Source organism: Leptodactylus fuscus, unplaced genomic scaffold, assembly GCF_031893055.1.
Source record: "Leptodactylus fuscus isolate aLepFus1 unplaced genomic scaffold, aLepFus1.hap2 HAP2_SCAFFOLD_57, whole genome shotgun sequence".
Lineage (NCBI taxonomy): Eukaryota > Metazoa > Chordata > Amphibia > Anura > Leptodactylidae > Leptodactylus > Leptodactylus fuscus.
The window spans coordinates 342,724-360,565 of NW_027440600.1; the positions used below are offsets into that span (position 1 = coordinate 342,724).

A 17,842-nucleotide genomic window follows, 5' to 3' on the forward strand; every position below is an offset into this window, starting at 1 on the left:
GAAGCATTCCTCAGAGATTTTGCTCCATATTGACATGATGGCATCACACAGTTGCAGTCGCAGATTTGTCGGCTGCACATCCATGATGCGAATCTCCCGTTCCACCACATCCCAAAGATGCTCCTCTATTGGATTGAGATCTGGTGACTGTGGAGGCCATTGGAGTACAGTGAACTCATTGTCATGTTCAAGAAACCAGTCTGAGATGATTCCAGCTTTATGACATGGCATTGCATTATCCTGCTGAAAGTAGCCATCAGATGTTGGGTACATTGTGGTCATAAAGGGATGGACATGGTCAGCAACAATACTCAGGTAGGCTTTGGCGTTGCAACGATGCTCAATTGGTACCAAGGGGCCCAAAGAGTGCCAAGAAAATATTCCCCACACCATGACACCACCACCACCAGCCTGAACCGTTACCGATACAAGGCAGGATGGATCCATGCTTTCATGTTGTTGACGCCAAATTCTGACCCTACCATCCGAATGTCGCAGCAGAAATCGAGACTCATCAGACCAGGCAATGTTTTTCCAATCTTCAATTGTCCAATTTCGATGAGCTTGTGCAAATTGTAGCCTCAGTTTCCTGTTCTTAGCTGAAAGGAGTGGCACCCGGTGTGGTCTTCTGCTGCTGTAGCCCATCTGTAGCCTCAAAGTTGGACGTACTGTGCGGCGTTCAGAGATGCTCTTCTGGCTACCTTGGTTGTAACGGGTGGCTATTTGAGTCACTGTTGCCTTTCTATCAGCTCGAACCAGTCTGGCCATTCTCCTCTGACCTCTGGCATCAACAACGCATTTCCGCCCCCCACAGAACTGCCGCTCACTGGATGTTTTTTCTTTTTCGGACCATTCTCTGTAAACCCTAGAGATGGTTGTGCGTGAAAATCCCAGTAGATCAGCAGTTTCTGAAATACTCAGACCAGCCCTTCTGGCACCAACAACCATGCCACGTTCAAAGGCACTCAAATCACCTTTCTTCCCCATACTGATGCTCGGTTTGAACTGCAGGAGATTGTCTTGACCATGTCTACATGCCTAAATGCACTGAGTTGCCGCCATGTGATTGGCTGATTAGAAATTAAGTGTTAACGAGCAGTTGGACAGGTGTACCTAATAAAGTGGCCGGTGAGTGTATGTGTGTGTGTATGTATGTGTGTGTGTGTGTGTGTGTGCACGCAAAAGCATAAGACTGTAAATAAATTCTATTTACTGAGTTGAGATTTTGTTATACTGGCAAGCAGATGTTGAAAACCGACTTCATTCTGTTGCGACATCTAAAATGAATATTTTATTAAAATCGGTTTGCTACACCAGGCAGGTTACGCGCTAACTTTGAAATATTAGCGGCTAGTCTCTCAAAATATATGTAACGAAAGGATACAATACAATTTTTACATACTGCTTACTAATTTTGTGCACGCAAGACCGATATAAACACTCTACTCGTATATACATAAATAATGCGTGAGAAAATAAAGACGTTTCAATACATTTTTATAAGATGCGGTTACAATATGCCTATGCCGTGTAAAAAGATATAAGTCGTGATAAAAAAAATCCACAGTTAACTTTGAAATATTAGGGTTAGTCTCACAAAATATAAATAACAAACGGATACAATGCAGTTTTAAAATTCTGCTTACTAATTTTGTGCACGCAAAACATGAAATCCAGGTCCTCTTGAGGTTTGGGGTGTGGTTTCCAACCAGATAGCTGTGCCTTATATCAGACGTGACGCGCCCCTAGGGATGTTGTTGAGGGGACTGGTCAAACGTCCAGCACACCACACATGGAAGCAATTAACCTTATCAATAGATTAGAACACTATACTCTAAACTGTGTATAAAACATTGTTAGTACACACGTATATAATAGTTATGGATGATATAAAATCTCAATCGATACATCATGCTGACAACGCCGTCTGAAAGATATTTGGATAAGATATATTTTATTCCTAAAGCCCCCGGATCTTTTGATGGCATAGAGAGTTTATACAGATCTGTTAAAAAACACGGTATAAAGAGGTCGACTGTTGCATCGTGGTTAATAACCCAGCCGATTTATACACTCCATAAGCCGGCAAGAAAGACATTTATGAGGAATACCGATATGGTCTCAGATATTGATTCCCAGTGGCAGTCTGTAACGGTTTTGGGTCTGGTTTGGAGTCCTGGATGGAGACTTACTTGTAAGGCTGAAAACGTGGTCGGGAGCTAGCCAAGGGTTCGGTAACAGTCAAGCGGTGAGGTGCCGAATCAGAGTCCAAGGAATCGTCAGAAGGGAAAGCCAGAGGTCGGTACACGAGGTGAGCGTCAGAGTTGGAGGAGAGAGCAAATACCGTGGTCAGGAACAGGCCAGTAGTCAGTACACGAGGTGAGGTGAGGTGAGGTGAGGTGAGGTGAGCGTCTGAGTCAGCAGCAGGGCAGTAAGGAAGCTTGATCACATACAGAGCACAATAATCTCGCAAAGCAGGAAGTCCAAGGCTGGGCTTAAATAGGAAGCACAATCAGAGAACAGGGTGAAGCAAACCAGAGAGGCAGGAACTGGAATTAGAGCCAGCGGGAACTAGGCTCGGATCAGCACTGGAGCTGTCCAAGAGGCTGAATAGCTCAGTTTGCAGAGCTGCCGCCAGGGACACTGAAGTCCCTGGGTTCAAGTCCTGACACAGTCGGATCTTTGCGATCTTTCAAACTACGCCAAAGAAAAAAAAAAAAAAGTATAAAGTACCTACTGGTAGTTGTTGACGTGCTGTCAAAATACGCCTGGGAAGTACCCTTGAAAAATAAGACGGGTGTTTCTGTAGCCAAAGCTTTTGAATTGATTTTTCAAGAATGATCGCTGCGTGCCTCATAAACTACAGACAGAGGTCGTGAGCAACGCTATGAAGCGTCTCTATCAAGAGCGCAATAGCCACCATTTTTTATTACAAACAGCATCAAAGCCTCTTTAATGTTAATACTTAACAGAACGTTAAAAACAAAAATATGGCGGTTTTTAAATAGCCGCAATACGCATCGATATATTGACAAACTAAATAATTTTTATACAGCTATAATCACACATACTACAGTACAATTCGCTGCAGACCTGCGGACGTAACAAAAGACAATTCATTAAGAATATGGAGGACCATATATGGCAAATGCGCGACTCTTAAACCGAATAGATAGACATTAAAATTAGGTGACAATGTTCGCATAACGCAGTATAAAGGTTCTTTCGCTAAAGGGTATGAACAGTCTTACACGGAGGAGATTTTTGTCATCTCGGGCGTTGACACAAGACTTCAAAAACCTATGTAGAAACTCATTGATTTAGCAAATGATCCAATAGAAGGTTTGTTTTACAAAGACATATTGCAGAAGATACCGGCCAATGCTGACCGCGTCTACAGAATAGAAAAGATACTGAAGAAGAGACGCGTGAGGGTGAAACTAATTTTTTCATAAAGTGGCTAGGTTACCTGCCATCTTTCAATTCTTGGATTAATCAGCTGAGTTCTATATAAATTATGGAATCTGGATCCTTTTATATAACGCTACCCTGAAAATACAATATCTACTTTCACAACGAAATTAGCGAGGCCTCTCCATTTCTCGAGTCCCTTTGAAGTAGCCCTGACTGAAATTCAATATCCTCATACGTGGAATACCTTTGAACCGTGGGAGGCGAACTTTTTTTTTATCGCTAAAACAGGTGACGAACTCTCAGAGCAGTTTTTAAACCCGCGGTACTTCTCCAGTGTAGAAGAATTAAATTCAACTCTGAATGACGAGATAAAAAAACTAAAGCTAAATAATGAAAACTTTAGGCTCCGCTATGATGAAATAAGGGGTACTGTGAGGATCCCCACATCACGTACAATACGATTCGAACTAGGGTGCAAGTTGTCTAATATTTTTGGGTTACCATGCTGTTTTAATGATTCTGAGACTGAAAAGCATGCAGGCAGATGGGAACAGTATGCTGATAGAAAAGACGGATTTTACATGCTGTACGTTAACAGCGACATCATACAACATCAGTTGGTGGGTGACAGTTACGTTCAACTTTTAAGAACTGTAGAGATTGCTGGAAAAAAAAAAACTAAATTGTCACATTATGGTACACGACCCCCGAATATATCCCGGTGTATAAGCAGCACTTCGACTCCATTACAATTTCAATTTTAAATGATCAGGCGCGACCTGTTAAATTCAAGTGCGGTAAGAGCATTGTACAATTGCATTTCACACCATGCAAGGAGGTGACACGCTAAAATGCTGTCCCAGAGGGTGTACTGCGATCCTGGTGTGTATGCCCGCTACTACGTTAATCAGGCTGGAAATGCATTAGAAGGTTTCATGGGCAATGAGTATATGTACGGGGCTGGTCTAGCCGGTCTGTTTCACAGTCTTTTTAGAGGGGCCATGCCTCTTTTCAAACAAGGCCTTGCACTTGTGAAACCGCATGTAAAAACGGCAGCCAGAAATATCGCTAAAGACGCAGTCACAAGTATATCATCCGCTGTGATGGATAAATTAAACCAGGAGCCAAAAGAACAGAGCGACTCGGGCCTAGTTTATGTGGTGAAAAAAAAAACTGTAAAAGAAAGCATGGGGCCTCATTTTTATCCGTTCTCAAGAATAAAAACCATGACCGTAAAAGACGCCGCCGCCAGAGAGTTGTTAGACCGGCTGGAGACAACATCTTTTAGTGAAATAATATGGCTTTTAGACACGATGGTTCAGTGGAGTGCATCAAATCGGAACTAGATATTTTTGATTTACCCCGACGCAGACAAGCATAGAAAAATCGCTCTTTTTAGAGGTACAACCCATAGCGGCTCTTTCCGACAGTGCCCCGTTGGTTTTCTTCGAACTGAACAACACACTCTTGTATATCAACTGTCGTATTGTGAAGGCGGACAATACGGCTATTCCCACTGACGCTAATGTTGGATTGGTTAATTATCCAATCGCCATGCTTTTCAGCCAGACAGACATGACAATGTTAGGATCAGGTCCCGCAGGCCTCCCGTCTAGCGCATAGCGCCACCTGCAGGCCAATCCAAACCTCGCCCTTGGCGTTGCGCAGGGAAGTGTCTGGAGTCTAAGTCCAGCTTTCGGCCCACTGAGCATGCACAGACATTTTGGAGCCGCTCAGAGGCTAAGTGCCATTCTTTCCCTTCTGAGCATGCTCAGACATTTTGGGGCCACTCAGAGGCTAAGTCCCATTTTTGCCATACTGAGCATGATCGGTGACGTCATGCCACTGCCCCTGTTGGGCATGGACTAGCCTTTATATAGTGTGAGCCGACGCCCGCCCGGTACTCACACTTTGACTGAATTACCTTGAGACTGGAGATTAGGGCCAGGTTCCAGTTAATGGCAGGCGTTGTCTAGGGACTAAGTTAGGATTCCTTGGCTCTGCCAGTGGGAATCAGTTAAGCCTATCCCCTGTCTAAATTGCTTTGCAGCTCCTAGCAGGTTTAAAGAGTTTTTTGTGTGACTGACCAGGAGTGAAGTTAACCCCTGGCAGTCTTGTTGGTGTAGCAGAGTGAAGCATATGCTAGAGCCTGGTTCCTCTGCTGTAATTAGCAGGTGCATCTTGCAAGGCTTCATTTCGCTTCACTCAAACTGCTATACACAGGCATGCTTTCCCAGTGAAGTTAACTGGAGAGAGTCTCTTGCAACCTGTTCACATTAGTGCCGCACAACATCACTGCCAGTGCAGTTAACTGGTGGTTAGCTTTTCAGGCACACGGCCGCACCTTCCCCTGGGGCTTGTGGACCTCATTGCAGTGTTCTGCAGTTTAGCAGTTTTTTTTTTTTAAATGTAGATTGTGAGCCCCACATAGAGTTCACAATGCACATTTTTCCCTATCAGTATGTCTTTGGAATATGGGATGGAAATCCATGCAAACACGGGGAGAACATACAAACTCCTTGCAGATAGTTTTATGCCCTTGGTGGGATTTGAACACCAGGACTCCAGTGCTGCAAGGCTGCAGTGCTAACGACTGAGCCACCGTGTGGCCCCCCTGCAGTTTAGCAGTTCTGTTTGTGTTAATTATTATTTTATATATACACACAGAACCGTAACAGACGCTCGGCGACAGACTTATTTCACACTCAGTTTGTACAGCTATAGAGCGTACATAGAGACTATTTTAAATTACAATGTGCAAGCGCTATCGTTGCAGTTTACGGCGGGAATGTTCTTTAAAGACACAGCTGGTCATCCTCATGAAAGAGCTCTTGATGCTAACAAGTCGCGATTTGATAAAAGGGCTAGGGCAACAGCTGGATCTAGGCCTATAGAGATTTTGGGCCCCATTTTTGGTGATATATTTATTCAACCGAAATTCATACTGAATGGACTGGACCTGAAAACTAAAGTAACCAGAACTAAAGATGCTTTTTGTCTGCAGATGCGGAGCAGTTTAAAGTACAAATCTTACAAGTAGCCCTATATGTAAAAAGAGAAGAGGTATCTCCAGCTGTCAGAATAGGCCACAGTCAGCCCCTTCTATCAACTACTAAGACAATCTGTTTCTGGGACAAGTGACTAAAACCATAATGATAGGCTATTCCACACGTACCTTTTGTTTGTATATCCCCTCAGCAGTTTTTGAATTAATCCATTTTTATTCATATGCTAATTATCCTCCAGCATCCACCGGAAGTATCAGTGAGCACTGTCTGCTGTGTGTGTGTGAGCAGGGAAGGCTGCTGATGGTGACGACTCCTCTCCCTGCTCTCACACACACAGCAGACAGGGCTCACTGATAGATACTTCTAGTGGACGCTGGAAGCTAATTAGCATATGAATAAAGATGGGCTCATTCAAAACTGCTGAGGAAATTTACATACAAAAGGTAGGTGTGGAATAGCCTTTCTAAAGGCTATGCAAGTATGGGATTATCTAAAAATGACTTTTCCAAATGACAGAGACCCTTTAATGCTTTGTATACCCTTCACCCACTTTCTTACAGGTTGAGTAAGAATAATCTCCCAGACACTTGCTGCACCCAGTTGGCCTCTGTGATAAGGAATAACCAGTCCCTGAAGAGACTTGACCTGTCTATTAACCATCTGTTCGGTCCTAACTTCAGTGACTTGATGGCTGCTCTGTCCAGTCCAGACTGCAGGATACAGGAATTACAGTGAGTATAAGAGATGTGTACAGGAGGAGATATGGGGGTTTTATGGTATGGGGATCTCTGACCATGAACGGGCCCCTGACTGATAGCTTCTCAATCAGGTTAAAGAAAAAACATACAAAAAAAAAAACCAGAAGTATGAGCAGTTTGGATACTCCTATATCCAGACATTTGTAATCATGAACATTGAGACATATGCGTGCATTTATTCACGGCCGCAAACTAGCAAGGCGCATACGATCCCCGCTCCCATTGAAATGAATGGGAGCATGTACGGCACGCAAAGGGTTACGCGGCGTACACGTGCCACATCACGCGGCACATTACACCGTGTGAATGCACCCTAACAGGGACTGAGCCCCTCTCCGAGCACCTCTGCACTACAGAACTGTCGTATTCCCTATATTTATTATATCACTTATAGAGGAGTGAGCTCGTCTTGTGAAATCTACAAAATGCACATTTGTCCCATCTGAACACACTGCACGGTTAGTGAATCTTATGGACCACACAACTTATTGCACCTTAATATGACCAATATATGGCCAGTTCTGCTTATGCCAGAGTCTCCTTAGCTTTGGACATTGTTATCCTCGCTTATTCATTTTTAGCTGTGAAGGATTCCTTTGAGACGCCCTCCTTAGATCCTTTAAATCCATATCGCTGGAATCAGACTTTCTGTGTGATGGTGCAGAACATAATGTGAGGTTGTCAGCCGGATGTTTGGCCCTATATCAGCGGGATCCAGGACAATGTTTGGTATTAAGCTCAATGAGCTAATGAAAAGCCTTTCCAACAAGAAAGACAAATCCTTACCAGTAGGCTCTAGAAGAAGAAGACAAACATTCTACTGTAACGTTGTTTGACCCTCCTTCCAAGGCACCAACAACAACCAGATACCAACCTAGAGAATCTTCTCAGTCTAACCAGTACTAAGAATTCAGAGCAACATTGTCTCTAATTCCAAGGAGCCAGTGAGTCAAATTCTGATGCCATAGATATACCAGTAGGGGGCAGACTGGAATTTGTGTTTCCCAATGACATTATTCTGTTCAGGTTTCTTGGTCTACAAATCCAATAGTTCATGGCTAAACTATAGAGAATATTCCAGAACGTCACAAGGGATATGTTTTTAATTCAGGAATTTCTTTATTCCAAAGCCAGATGGGAGGTTCAAGAGCTTCACCCAGGGAGAAAGGTTTTTATATAATCAGTAAAACAATTTGGTATCGGAGGACATGACATGTATATTTTCCAAAATTCCTGACTTCCAAGACATGGCATGGATTCTAGTGACGACATTAATGAATTTGAATAAAACCTGCACTTTGCAATATGTAGATTTTATATATCTTATTCTTATAGTTTGGAGATGAATAATCTCCCAGACACTTCCTGCACCCAATTGGCCTCTGTAATATGGAATAACCGGTCCCTGAAGATACTTGGCCTGTCCTATAACCATCTGTCCGGTCCTCACTTCAGTGACTTGATGGCCGCTCTGTCCAGTCCAGCCTGCAGGATAGAGACATTACAGTGAGTATAAGAGATGTGTACAGGATTCAGTAATCATTCACCGCCTTCTGCTGCTCAAACTAATGCTTCAGCATGTGCCACCATGCCACACAATGTGTGCTTCACCTTACTGCAGAAAAGCAATGGCTTGCCCTTGTTAAGTTGAAGGTGGGAAGTGGTCTGGTGAAGAGGAACCTGAGGGGGAAGATGGGTCCTTCCTGGTTTTAAACCTGTGCATGTATCCATGGGGAGGAGTCAGTACCAGTACCTGATCCTGGTGTGCTTCTGAGCAGTGGGCACTACCGCTCCAGATCTTTAGCAAGTGGGCAATGAAAGCTATGTATTGTCCCTGTCCACTAGGTATTCTCCATTACCATCAGTTGAAGAAATGTAGTGGAATCGTCTAAGTGGTAGGGCAATGTGAGGATAAGAGACTCCCAGATATGTATTTTACAATTATGTATTTGGCCTTAGCGAGTTATTACCTGGCCAGGCTTGTCATATACAGATTGCTGAGGGTGCCTGATAACAAAACCTGTTTAAATGCGGGGGATGTGGCCTGTCTGCTCTGCAATCACAGCCTTTTGTTATGTCATGCCTAGCACCATTAGCATACCTGTGCTCACCTCATTATCCCAGCCTGGGGACATCCTGGAGTGGGATGATGATAGAGCTCTGAACACACATCACCCAGATCGGTTGTCTCTGGGTCAGACTTCAAAGGAGATATGGTTTTCTGGTAATATTTGCCTAGAAGGACATGCCACAGTTGAACTGGTAAATTCCTCAGGTGCGCCAGGCAGACCCGAATGCTCCAAGTCCAAACTCGCTAGTGTTGAGGGGAGGGGAAAGATCCAGACACTGAAATCATTACCAAAAAGTGGGATTGAAGTGCCATCCTTAGTGTCTACATGATGGGGACCTCACTACGAACCCCATTATACCACTGACCTGACCCTATTATCATATGGTGAGGAATTATGACTGTTCTTAGTTATTTGGTTTCAAGGATGGAGGGCTGGACTTCTATCGCTAATGACATCATTCTGGGAAGAGACTGGGGAGCCTTATAGTGTCTCTCCTAAATAGACAAGGTAGTTCTACTTCTGCAAGCCATGTAAACAGGTTGCAACTACATATTGAAGCATGTTCCCTGAGATCTGGAACAACTACAGACTTTTTTTGGTATTGTTTCTTTTTCTACATTTTATCTCCATTTTTTTTATGTATTATATTGTACTTTATCTGTATCTGCTTGTCAACCACATATATATGTGTATCAGTAAAACCAATGTAAGACATTCTATTGACAGTCATAGATAATAGTGAAGCAAAATAAACTAATAGTAATGCCAAATCTGACATTTTAATTTAAAGGGGTTCTCCCATCTCAGTGTATCAGCCTGGCTGCGTGCAGTGTCTGCTTCTTACTTCCTGTATTTCTCTCCATTCACTTCCCTCCTGCTGAACGGGACAAACAACACTTCTGCAGGTCAGAAAATCTGCAGATTCTTGTACAAAAAGGACTCTGTGTTTTCTGTGTGTTTACTTAAAGAGATAAGACTAGGATTTATCAGCAAATTGCAATTATCTGAATGGATTGTACAACGCAGTGTAAGCATTGAAAGAAATAAATTAATATAGCAGGCAAACAAAGCAGAATTTCTAAAGCAATATATTCAGCAAAAGGCTTCAATTTACATAAACTACCAGTATAGATAGGATCCTTGAGATTGTACAACCCCTTTAAAATAATCCATGGTTACAAAGAAGACAATAAAATGAGACTATTGGCAATGAAAGGGTCACCTGGCCAGTCTATTGTATACACCCAGTGAACACTGCAGTCACACAGTACAGTACTGAGCATCTCTGCTGTCCAGGCAGATTTTTTCACCTATCTATGTAAGGTCTTATGCACACACCACTGCTATTTGTAATGGATCTAATGGTTGTGTGTCTTATGTTTTGTGTCATTTAACTGTCAATGAAAAAAATAATTCATTAACTTTGCTCAGTTTTTCTTTTCTGACCGAGCCCACTTATCTGCTTATAATGAATGAAATAATGGATTTTTCACTGTGTGAATAAGACCAAAGATTGTTTAAATATGACTAAACTGTGCTCCAGACTAGTCTTCTGTCCTGTAGTTCTATGAACTGCGCTCCACTAGTCCTTCTCCTATAATTCGATATACTGCGCTCCACTAGTCCTCCTCTTATAATTCTATAAACTGTGCTCCACTAGTCCTCTCCTATAATTCTATATACTGTGCTCCACTAGTCCTCTCCTATAATTCTATAAACTGTGCTCCACTAGTCCTCCTCCTATAATTCTATATACTGTGCTCCACTAGTCCTCTCCTATAATTCTATATACTGTGCTCCACTAGTCCTCCTCCTATAATTCTATATACTGTGCTCCACTAGTCCTCTCCTATAATTCTATATACTGTGGTTCACTAGTCATCTCCTCTAATTCTATAAACTGTGCTCCACTAGTCCTTCTCCTATAATTCTATATACTGTGCTCCACTAGTCCTCTCCTATAATTCTATATACTGCGCTCCACTAGTCCTCTCCTATAATTCGATATACTGCGCTCCACTAGTCCTCTCCTATAATTCTATATACTGTGCTCCACTAGTCCTCTCCTATAATTCTATATACTGTGCTCCACTAGTCCTCCTCCTATAATTCTATATACTGTGCTCCACTAGTCCTCCTCCTATAATTCTATATACTGTGCTCCACTAGTCCTCCTCTTATAATTCTATAAACTGTGCTCCACTAGTCCTCTCCTATAATTCTATATACTGTGCTACAGACTAGTCCTTCTCCTATAATTCTATATACTGTGCTCCACTAGTCCTCTCCTATAATTCTATATACTGTGCTCCACTAGTCCTCTCCTATTATTCTATATACTGTGCTCCACTAGTCCTCCTCCTATAATTCTATATACTGTGCTACAGACTAGTCCTTCTCCTATAATTCTATATACTGTGCTCCACTAGTCCTCTCCTATAATTCTATATACTGTGCTCCACTAGTCCTCTCCTATTATTCTATATACTGTGCTCCACTAGTCCTCCTCCTATAATTCTATATACTGTGCTCCACTAGTCCTCCTCCTATAATTCTATATACTGTGCTCCACTAGTCCTCTCCTATTATTCTATATACTGTGCTCCACTAGTCCTCTCCTATTATTCAATATACTGTGCTCCACTAGTCCTCCTCCTATAATTCTATATACTGTGCTCCACTAGTCCTCCTCCTATAATTCTATATACTGTGCTCCATTAGTCCTCTCCTATAATTCTATATACTGTGCTCCTCTAGTCCTCTCCTATAATTCTATATACTGTGCTCCACTAGTCCTCTCCTATAATTCTATATACTGTGCTCCACTAGTCCTCTCCTATTATTCTATATACTGTGCTCCACTAGTCCTCCTCCTATAATTCTATATACTGTGCTCCACTAGTCCTCCTCCTATAATTCTATATACTGTGCTCCACTAGTCCTCTTCTATAATTCTATATACTGTGCTCCACTAGTCCTCTCCTATCATTCTATATACTGTGCTCCACTAGTCCTCCTCCTATAATTCTATATACTGTGCTCCACTAGTCCTCCTCCTATAATTCTATATACTGTGCTCCATTAGTCCTCTCCTATAATTCTATATACTGTGCTCCTCTAGTCCTCTCCTATAATTCTATATACTGTGCTCCACTAGTCCTCTCCTATAATTCTATATACTGTGCTCCACTAGTCCTCTCCTATTATTCTATATACTGTGCTCCACTAGTCCTCCTCCTATAATTCTATATACTGTGCTCCACTAGTCCTCCTCCTATAATTCTATATACTGTGCTCCACTAGTCCTCTCCTATAATTCTATATACTTTGCTCCTCTAGTCCTCTCCTATAATTCTATATACTGTGCTCCACTAGTCCTCCCCTATTATTCTATATACTGTGCTCCACTAGTCCTCCTCCTATAATTCTATATACTGTGTTCCACTAGTCCTCCTCCTATAATTCTATATACTGCGCTCCACTAGTCCTCCTCCTATAATTCTATAAACTGTGCTCCACTAGTCCTCTCCTATAATTCTATATACTGTGCTCCAGACTAGTCCTCTCCTATAATCCTATATACTGTGCTCCACTAGTCCTCTCCTATAAATCTATATACTGTGCTCCACTAGTCCTCCTCCTATAATTTTATATACTGTGCTCCACTAGTCCTCTCCTATAATTCTATATTCTGTGCTCCACTAGTCCTCTCCTATAATTCTATATACTGTGCTCCACTAGTCCTCCTCCTATAATTCTATATACTGTGCTCCACTAGTCCTCCTCCTATAATTCTATGTACTGTGCTCCACTAGTCCTCTCCTATAATTCTATATACTGTGCTCCACTAGTCCTCCTCCTATAATTCTATATACTGTGCTCCACTAGCCCTCCTCCTATAAATCTATATACTGTGCTCCCCTAGTTCTCCTCCTATAATTCTATATACTGTGCTCCACTAGTCCTCTCCTATAATTCTATATACTGTGCTCCACTAGTCCTCCTCCTATAATTCTATATACTGTGCTCCCCTAGTTCTCCTCCTATAATTCTATATACTGTGCTCCACTAGTCCTCTCCTATAATTCTATATACTGTGCTCCACTAGTCCTCCTCCTATAATTCTATATACTGTGCTCCACTAGTCCTCTCCTATAATTCTATATACTGTGCTCCACTAGTCCTCTCCTATAATTCTATATACTGTGCTCCACTAGTCCTCCTCCTATAATTCTATATACTGTGCTCCCCTAGTTCTCCTCCTATAATTCTATATACTGTGCTCCCCTAGTTCTCCTCCTATAATTCTATATACTGTGCTCCACTAGTCCTCTCCTATAATTCTATATACTGTGCTCCACTAGTCCTCCTCCTATCCTAATAATATTGTAAATGTGAAAGTTTGGATGTTTGTTAGTCAATCACGCAAAAACGACTGAATGGATTTGAATGAAATTTGGCACGTAGATAGTTTGTTACCTCACTTAACACATCGGCTACTTTTTTCCTGGTAAATGACATGGCTTCACAACTGTTATGAATTTATGTTCACATACTATATTATACTGCTCTTGCAGCAGCTTATCTCAGCTTCTTTATTTAAAAAAAAAAGCTTTAAAAATGTGTTCAGATTATACAGATTCATCCTGATCCGATTAATTCACTATTCTGAGTTTTTATGAAAGTCCTCCCAGTATAAGGTCACTGATACTATATGGTCTGTTTTATGTTCTAGTCTGGAGTTCAATGAATTGTCTGAGGAGGAGAAGGAAGAAATAAGAAATGTAAAAAGACTCAATCTAAATATGGACATAACTTACTGAAGAGGCCGAGTGTGCATGTGCTGAGCAGATAACAGGACATTACTACTGTGCACGTGCAGAAGCCCTAGTACATGCAGGACATATGGGATGTCTATAATACGGAGCTTTCTTCTAACAATGGGCATCTTATGGGCACCAGATTTTCCCTGAGCTATACTAATCTTCTTATGGGTAGATTTGCAGATCCCTTTATTTATGGGACTGAGGATCGGTCACAACATATAGTTTATCTTACAAGGTACATTGATGACCTTCTGTGTATCTGGGAGGGGTCCCTGATGAATTTAAGGATTTTTCCCGCTATTAGAACAACAATGACGGGCGCCTCAAAATCCTAAGTATGAAGGAGGAAAGAGAAATAGAATTTTTGGACCCAGTTCTTGTGGGGTCAGGTGATAACATTACAACACGCACACATTTTAGGAAAGTTCATAGTGAACACCAGCATTAATGGAAAAGACAGAATCACCCTAAAGTCCCTCTAAAATCTCATCTCCATTTTGTTCAGTATATGTGAGTATCTGGAGCAAATCCACTGAAAGAATTTCCATAATAAAAAAATTCTTAAAAAAAAACAACGAAAAAAAAACGTATTCCTATTCAAAGCTTTAACAGCCCATAAATAGAAAATATTATAAAGCAACACAGCTTACATACAGGGAATGGGTGCAAATCCAGAAGGAGATGGCCGCCTTCCCAGGGGATCTAGAATAGACTCAACTGGCTGCCTCCAATAATAGGAACTCAAGTGGTGTCATTATTCCAAGATATGCGACGTTTCAGTCCCTCACACTGGAACCTCTCTCAATAGTGACATAGTGATACAAGTAGCATTATATAGAGTGTGTGACACCGAGTGTATTTATCACAATCACATAGAATTGTTACAAACATCCGAATATTATAAAGTGCAGAAAGTATCCGTGCATAGATGTGTCATTTAGTTCTCTGTGCGGAGTGTCTGCGCTTGGTCTCATGTAGAGTATACAGCCTGGTCGCGGTTGGGAGGAGGGACCTCCGATTGCTCCTTCTCACACTTGGGGTGAAGCAGACGGTCACTTACAGTGCTGCCAAGTCCCATCAAGTTCTCATACATGGGGTGGGAGTTGTTCTCACCATGGACAGTATCCTTCTGTCACCCACCACCTGTACTGGGTCCAGGGGGCGCCCCAGGACAGAGCTGGCCCTCCTGATCAGCCTGACAAGTCTATTTCTGTCCCTGGTTGATATACTGCTCCCCCAGCAAACCACTCCATAGAAGATGGCTGAAGCAACCACAGAGTTGAAGAAGGCCCTAAGAAGTGTCCCCTGGACTCCGAAGGCCCTCAGCTTCCTGAGCAGGTAGAGTCTGCTGTGGCCCTTTCTGTGCAGCGCCTCCAGGTGATCAGCCCAGTCTAGTTTATTATTGAGGATCACGCCCACGTACTTATAGGTCCTGACTATCTCAATACATGTTCCTTGGATCTCCACCGGGGTCGGAGCACCTCTCCATTTACTAAAGTCCACCACCATCTCCTTGGTCTTCCCAGCATTAATCCTGAGCTGGTTCTGCTGGCACCATTTTACAAAATCCCAGTTTAAGTCTCTGTATTCCCTATCGTCGCCATCAGTGATAAGGCCTACTATAGCAGAGTCATCGGAGGACCTCTGTAAACAAGCTAATAAGGAATGCAGGTGATAGTAATAAAATATATAGGTGTAAGAGGGAATCATTGTATGTCTCAATCCAGTGTAATATGGCTTATATACACATAGGCTGTTTTGTTCTGTCCATGTATTCAAGTATATATATACATTTATGTAGTTGTCTTATGTGGGTAGGTGTGTTTGTATATATATGTATAAGAAAAAATATATATCCTTGTACCGTGTATATATATCCTTCCATCTATTTTGCATCTAACACTCCATTTCTCTGTATATATATGCCTACCTTCAGACATTGTGTTATACCATCCTGATGAAGGGACCTTTATAGTAGTCCCGAAAGCTCGAAATATGTCATCAAAAACTTTTTGAGTTAGCCATTAAAAAAGGTATCAACTACTGAGGACTTCTCTCAGAAAATTTCTATATATGTATAGATAGATAGATAGATAGATAGATAGATAGATAGATAGATAGATATTAGATATGTGCATACTATCCATATATTTGGCTAACCTAAACTGTTTTTTTTTTGTTACACTATGGGGGTTGTGGTCATTCGATTTGCTGTCTTTGCTCTGCCAATGTTTGATGTTTCTTTTGTTTGGGGATGTCCTCGGTGTATTTACCACCCTGGGGCCATTGAAGTGTATATTTGTTGGACCATAGAGGTGTTTATTAACCTTTAAAGAGTTCCATTGAAGTGTCTCTTTAGCTTTGGCACCAGACACCTGAGAGTCCATTGTGTTTCACTGAAGGGGAGACCACTGGCTCAATCTAGTTGGAGTGCGAGTGTCTCCCCCCCATCTAACAAGGTATAAGAGGAGCTGCCATGTGCTTATGTGAGAGCTTCAACCTGGGAAAGAAGACATCATAGCCGTGTCTAGATATTGCTGATTTTCCTATTCCTGGGCCATGAGGTGGACGCGGCTCCCCAGACGGTGATTTCAACTATTTCATTCACCGAAGCCGAAGTATAATAAACTGTTCTAATAAATAAAGTATTATCTTCTGCTAATAATAAAGTATAATAAACTGTTCTGTTTTTTTTCCTTTTAATTGTGCAAGTTTTTCATTATACAGTAATTCCCTTATTGATACTTGAATACAACAGGTGACATCTGACTCACTATAAGGTACGTGATATCCGGTGACATTTCACTCACTATAAGGTACGTGATATCCGGTGACATCTGACTCACTATAAGGTACGTGATATCCGGTGACATCTGACTCACTATAAGGTACGTGATATCCGGTGACATCTGACTCACTATAAGGTACGTGATATCCGGTGACATTTCACTCACTATAAGGTACGTGATATCCGGTGACATCTGACTCACTATAAGGTACGTGATATCCGGTGACATCTGACTCACTATAAGGTACGTGATATCCGGTGACATTTCACTCACTATAAGGTACGTGATATCCGGTGACATTTCACTCACTATAAGGTACGTGATATCCGGTGACATCTGACTCACTATAAGGTACGTGATATCCGGTGACATCTGACTCACTATAAGGTACGTGATATCTGGTGATATCTGACTCATTATAAGGTACGTGACATCAGGTGACATCTAACTATAAGGTACGTGACATCCGGTGACATCTGACTCACTATAAGGTACGTGATATCCGGTGACATCTGACTCACTATAAGGTACGTGACATCCGGTGACATCTGACTCACTATAAGGTACGTGATATCCGGTGACATTTCACTCACTATAAGGTACGTGATATCCGGTGATATCTGACTCATTATAAGGTACGTGACATCAGGTGACATCTAACTATAAGGTACGTGATATCCGGTGACATCTGGCTCACTATAAGGTACGTGATATCCGGTGACATCTGACTCACTATAAGGTACGTGATATCCGGTGACATCTGACTCACTATAAGGTACGTGATATCCGGTGACATCTGACTCACTATAAGGTACGTGATATCCGGTGACATTTCACTCGCTATAAGGTACGTGATATCCGGTGACATCTGACTCACTATAAGGTACGTGATATCCGGTGACATCTGACTCACTATAAGGTACGTGATATCTGGTGATATCTGACTCATTATAAGGTACGTGACATCAGGTGACA

General features: G+C 42.0%; 1 protein-coding gene across 1 annotated transcript in view; it reads left to right on the forward strand.

Moving 5' to 3' along the window:
• The window catches only part of LOC142188595 (NACHT, LRR and PYD domains-containing protein 12-like), a 336,901-nt gene extending 322,826 nt beyond the window's left edge, over positions 1 to 14,075 (forward strand). Inside the window, exons 13-15 of the mRNA XM_075261889.1 lie at positions 6,983 to 7,153; positions 8,516 to 8,686; positions 13,988 to 14,075. Coding sequence (XP_075117990.1) covers positions 6,983 to 7,153; positions 8,516 to 8,686; positions 13,988 to 14,075 — 430 coding nt within the window. The remainder of the gene's footprint in view (positions 1 to 6,982; positions 7,154 to 8,515; positions 8,687 to 13,987) is intronic.
• Positions 14,076 to 17,842: the final 3,767 nt, after the last annotated feature.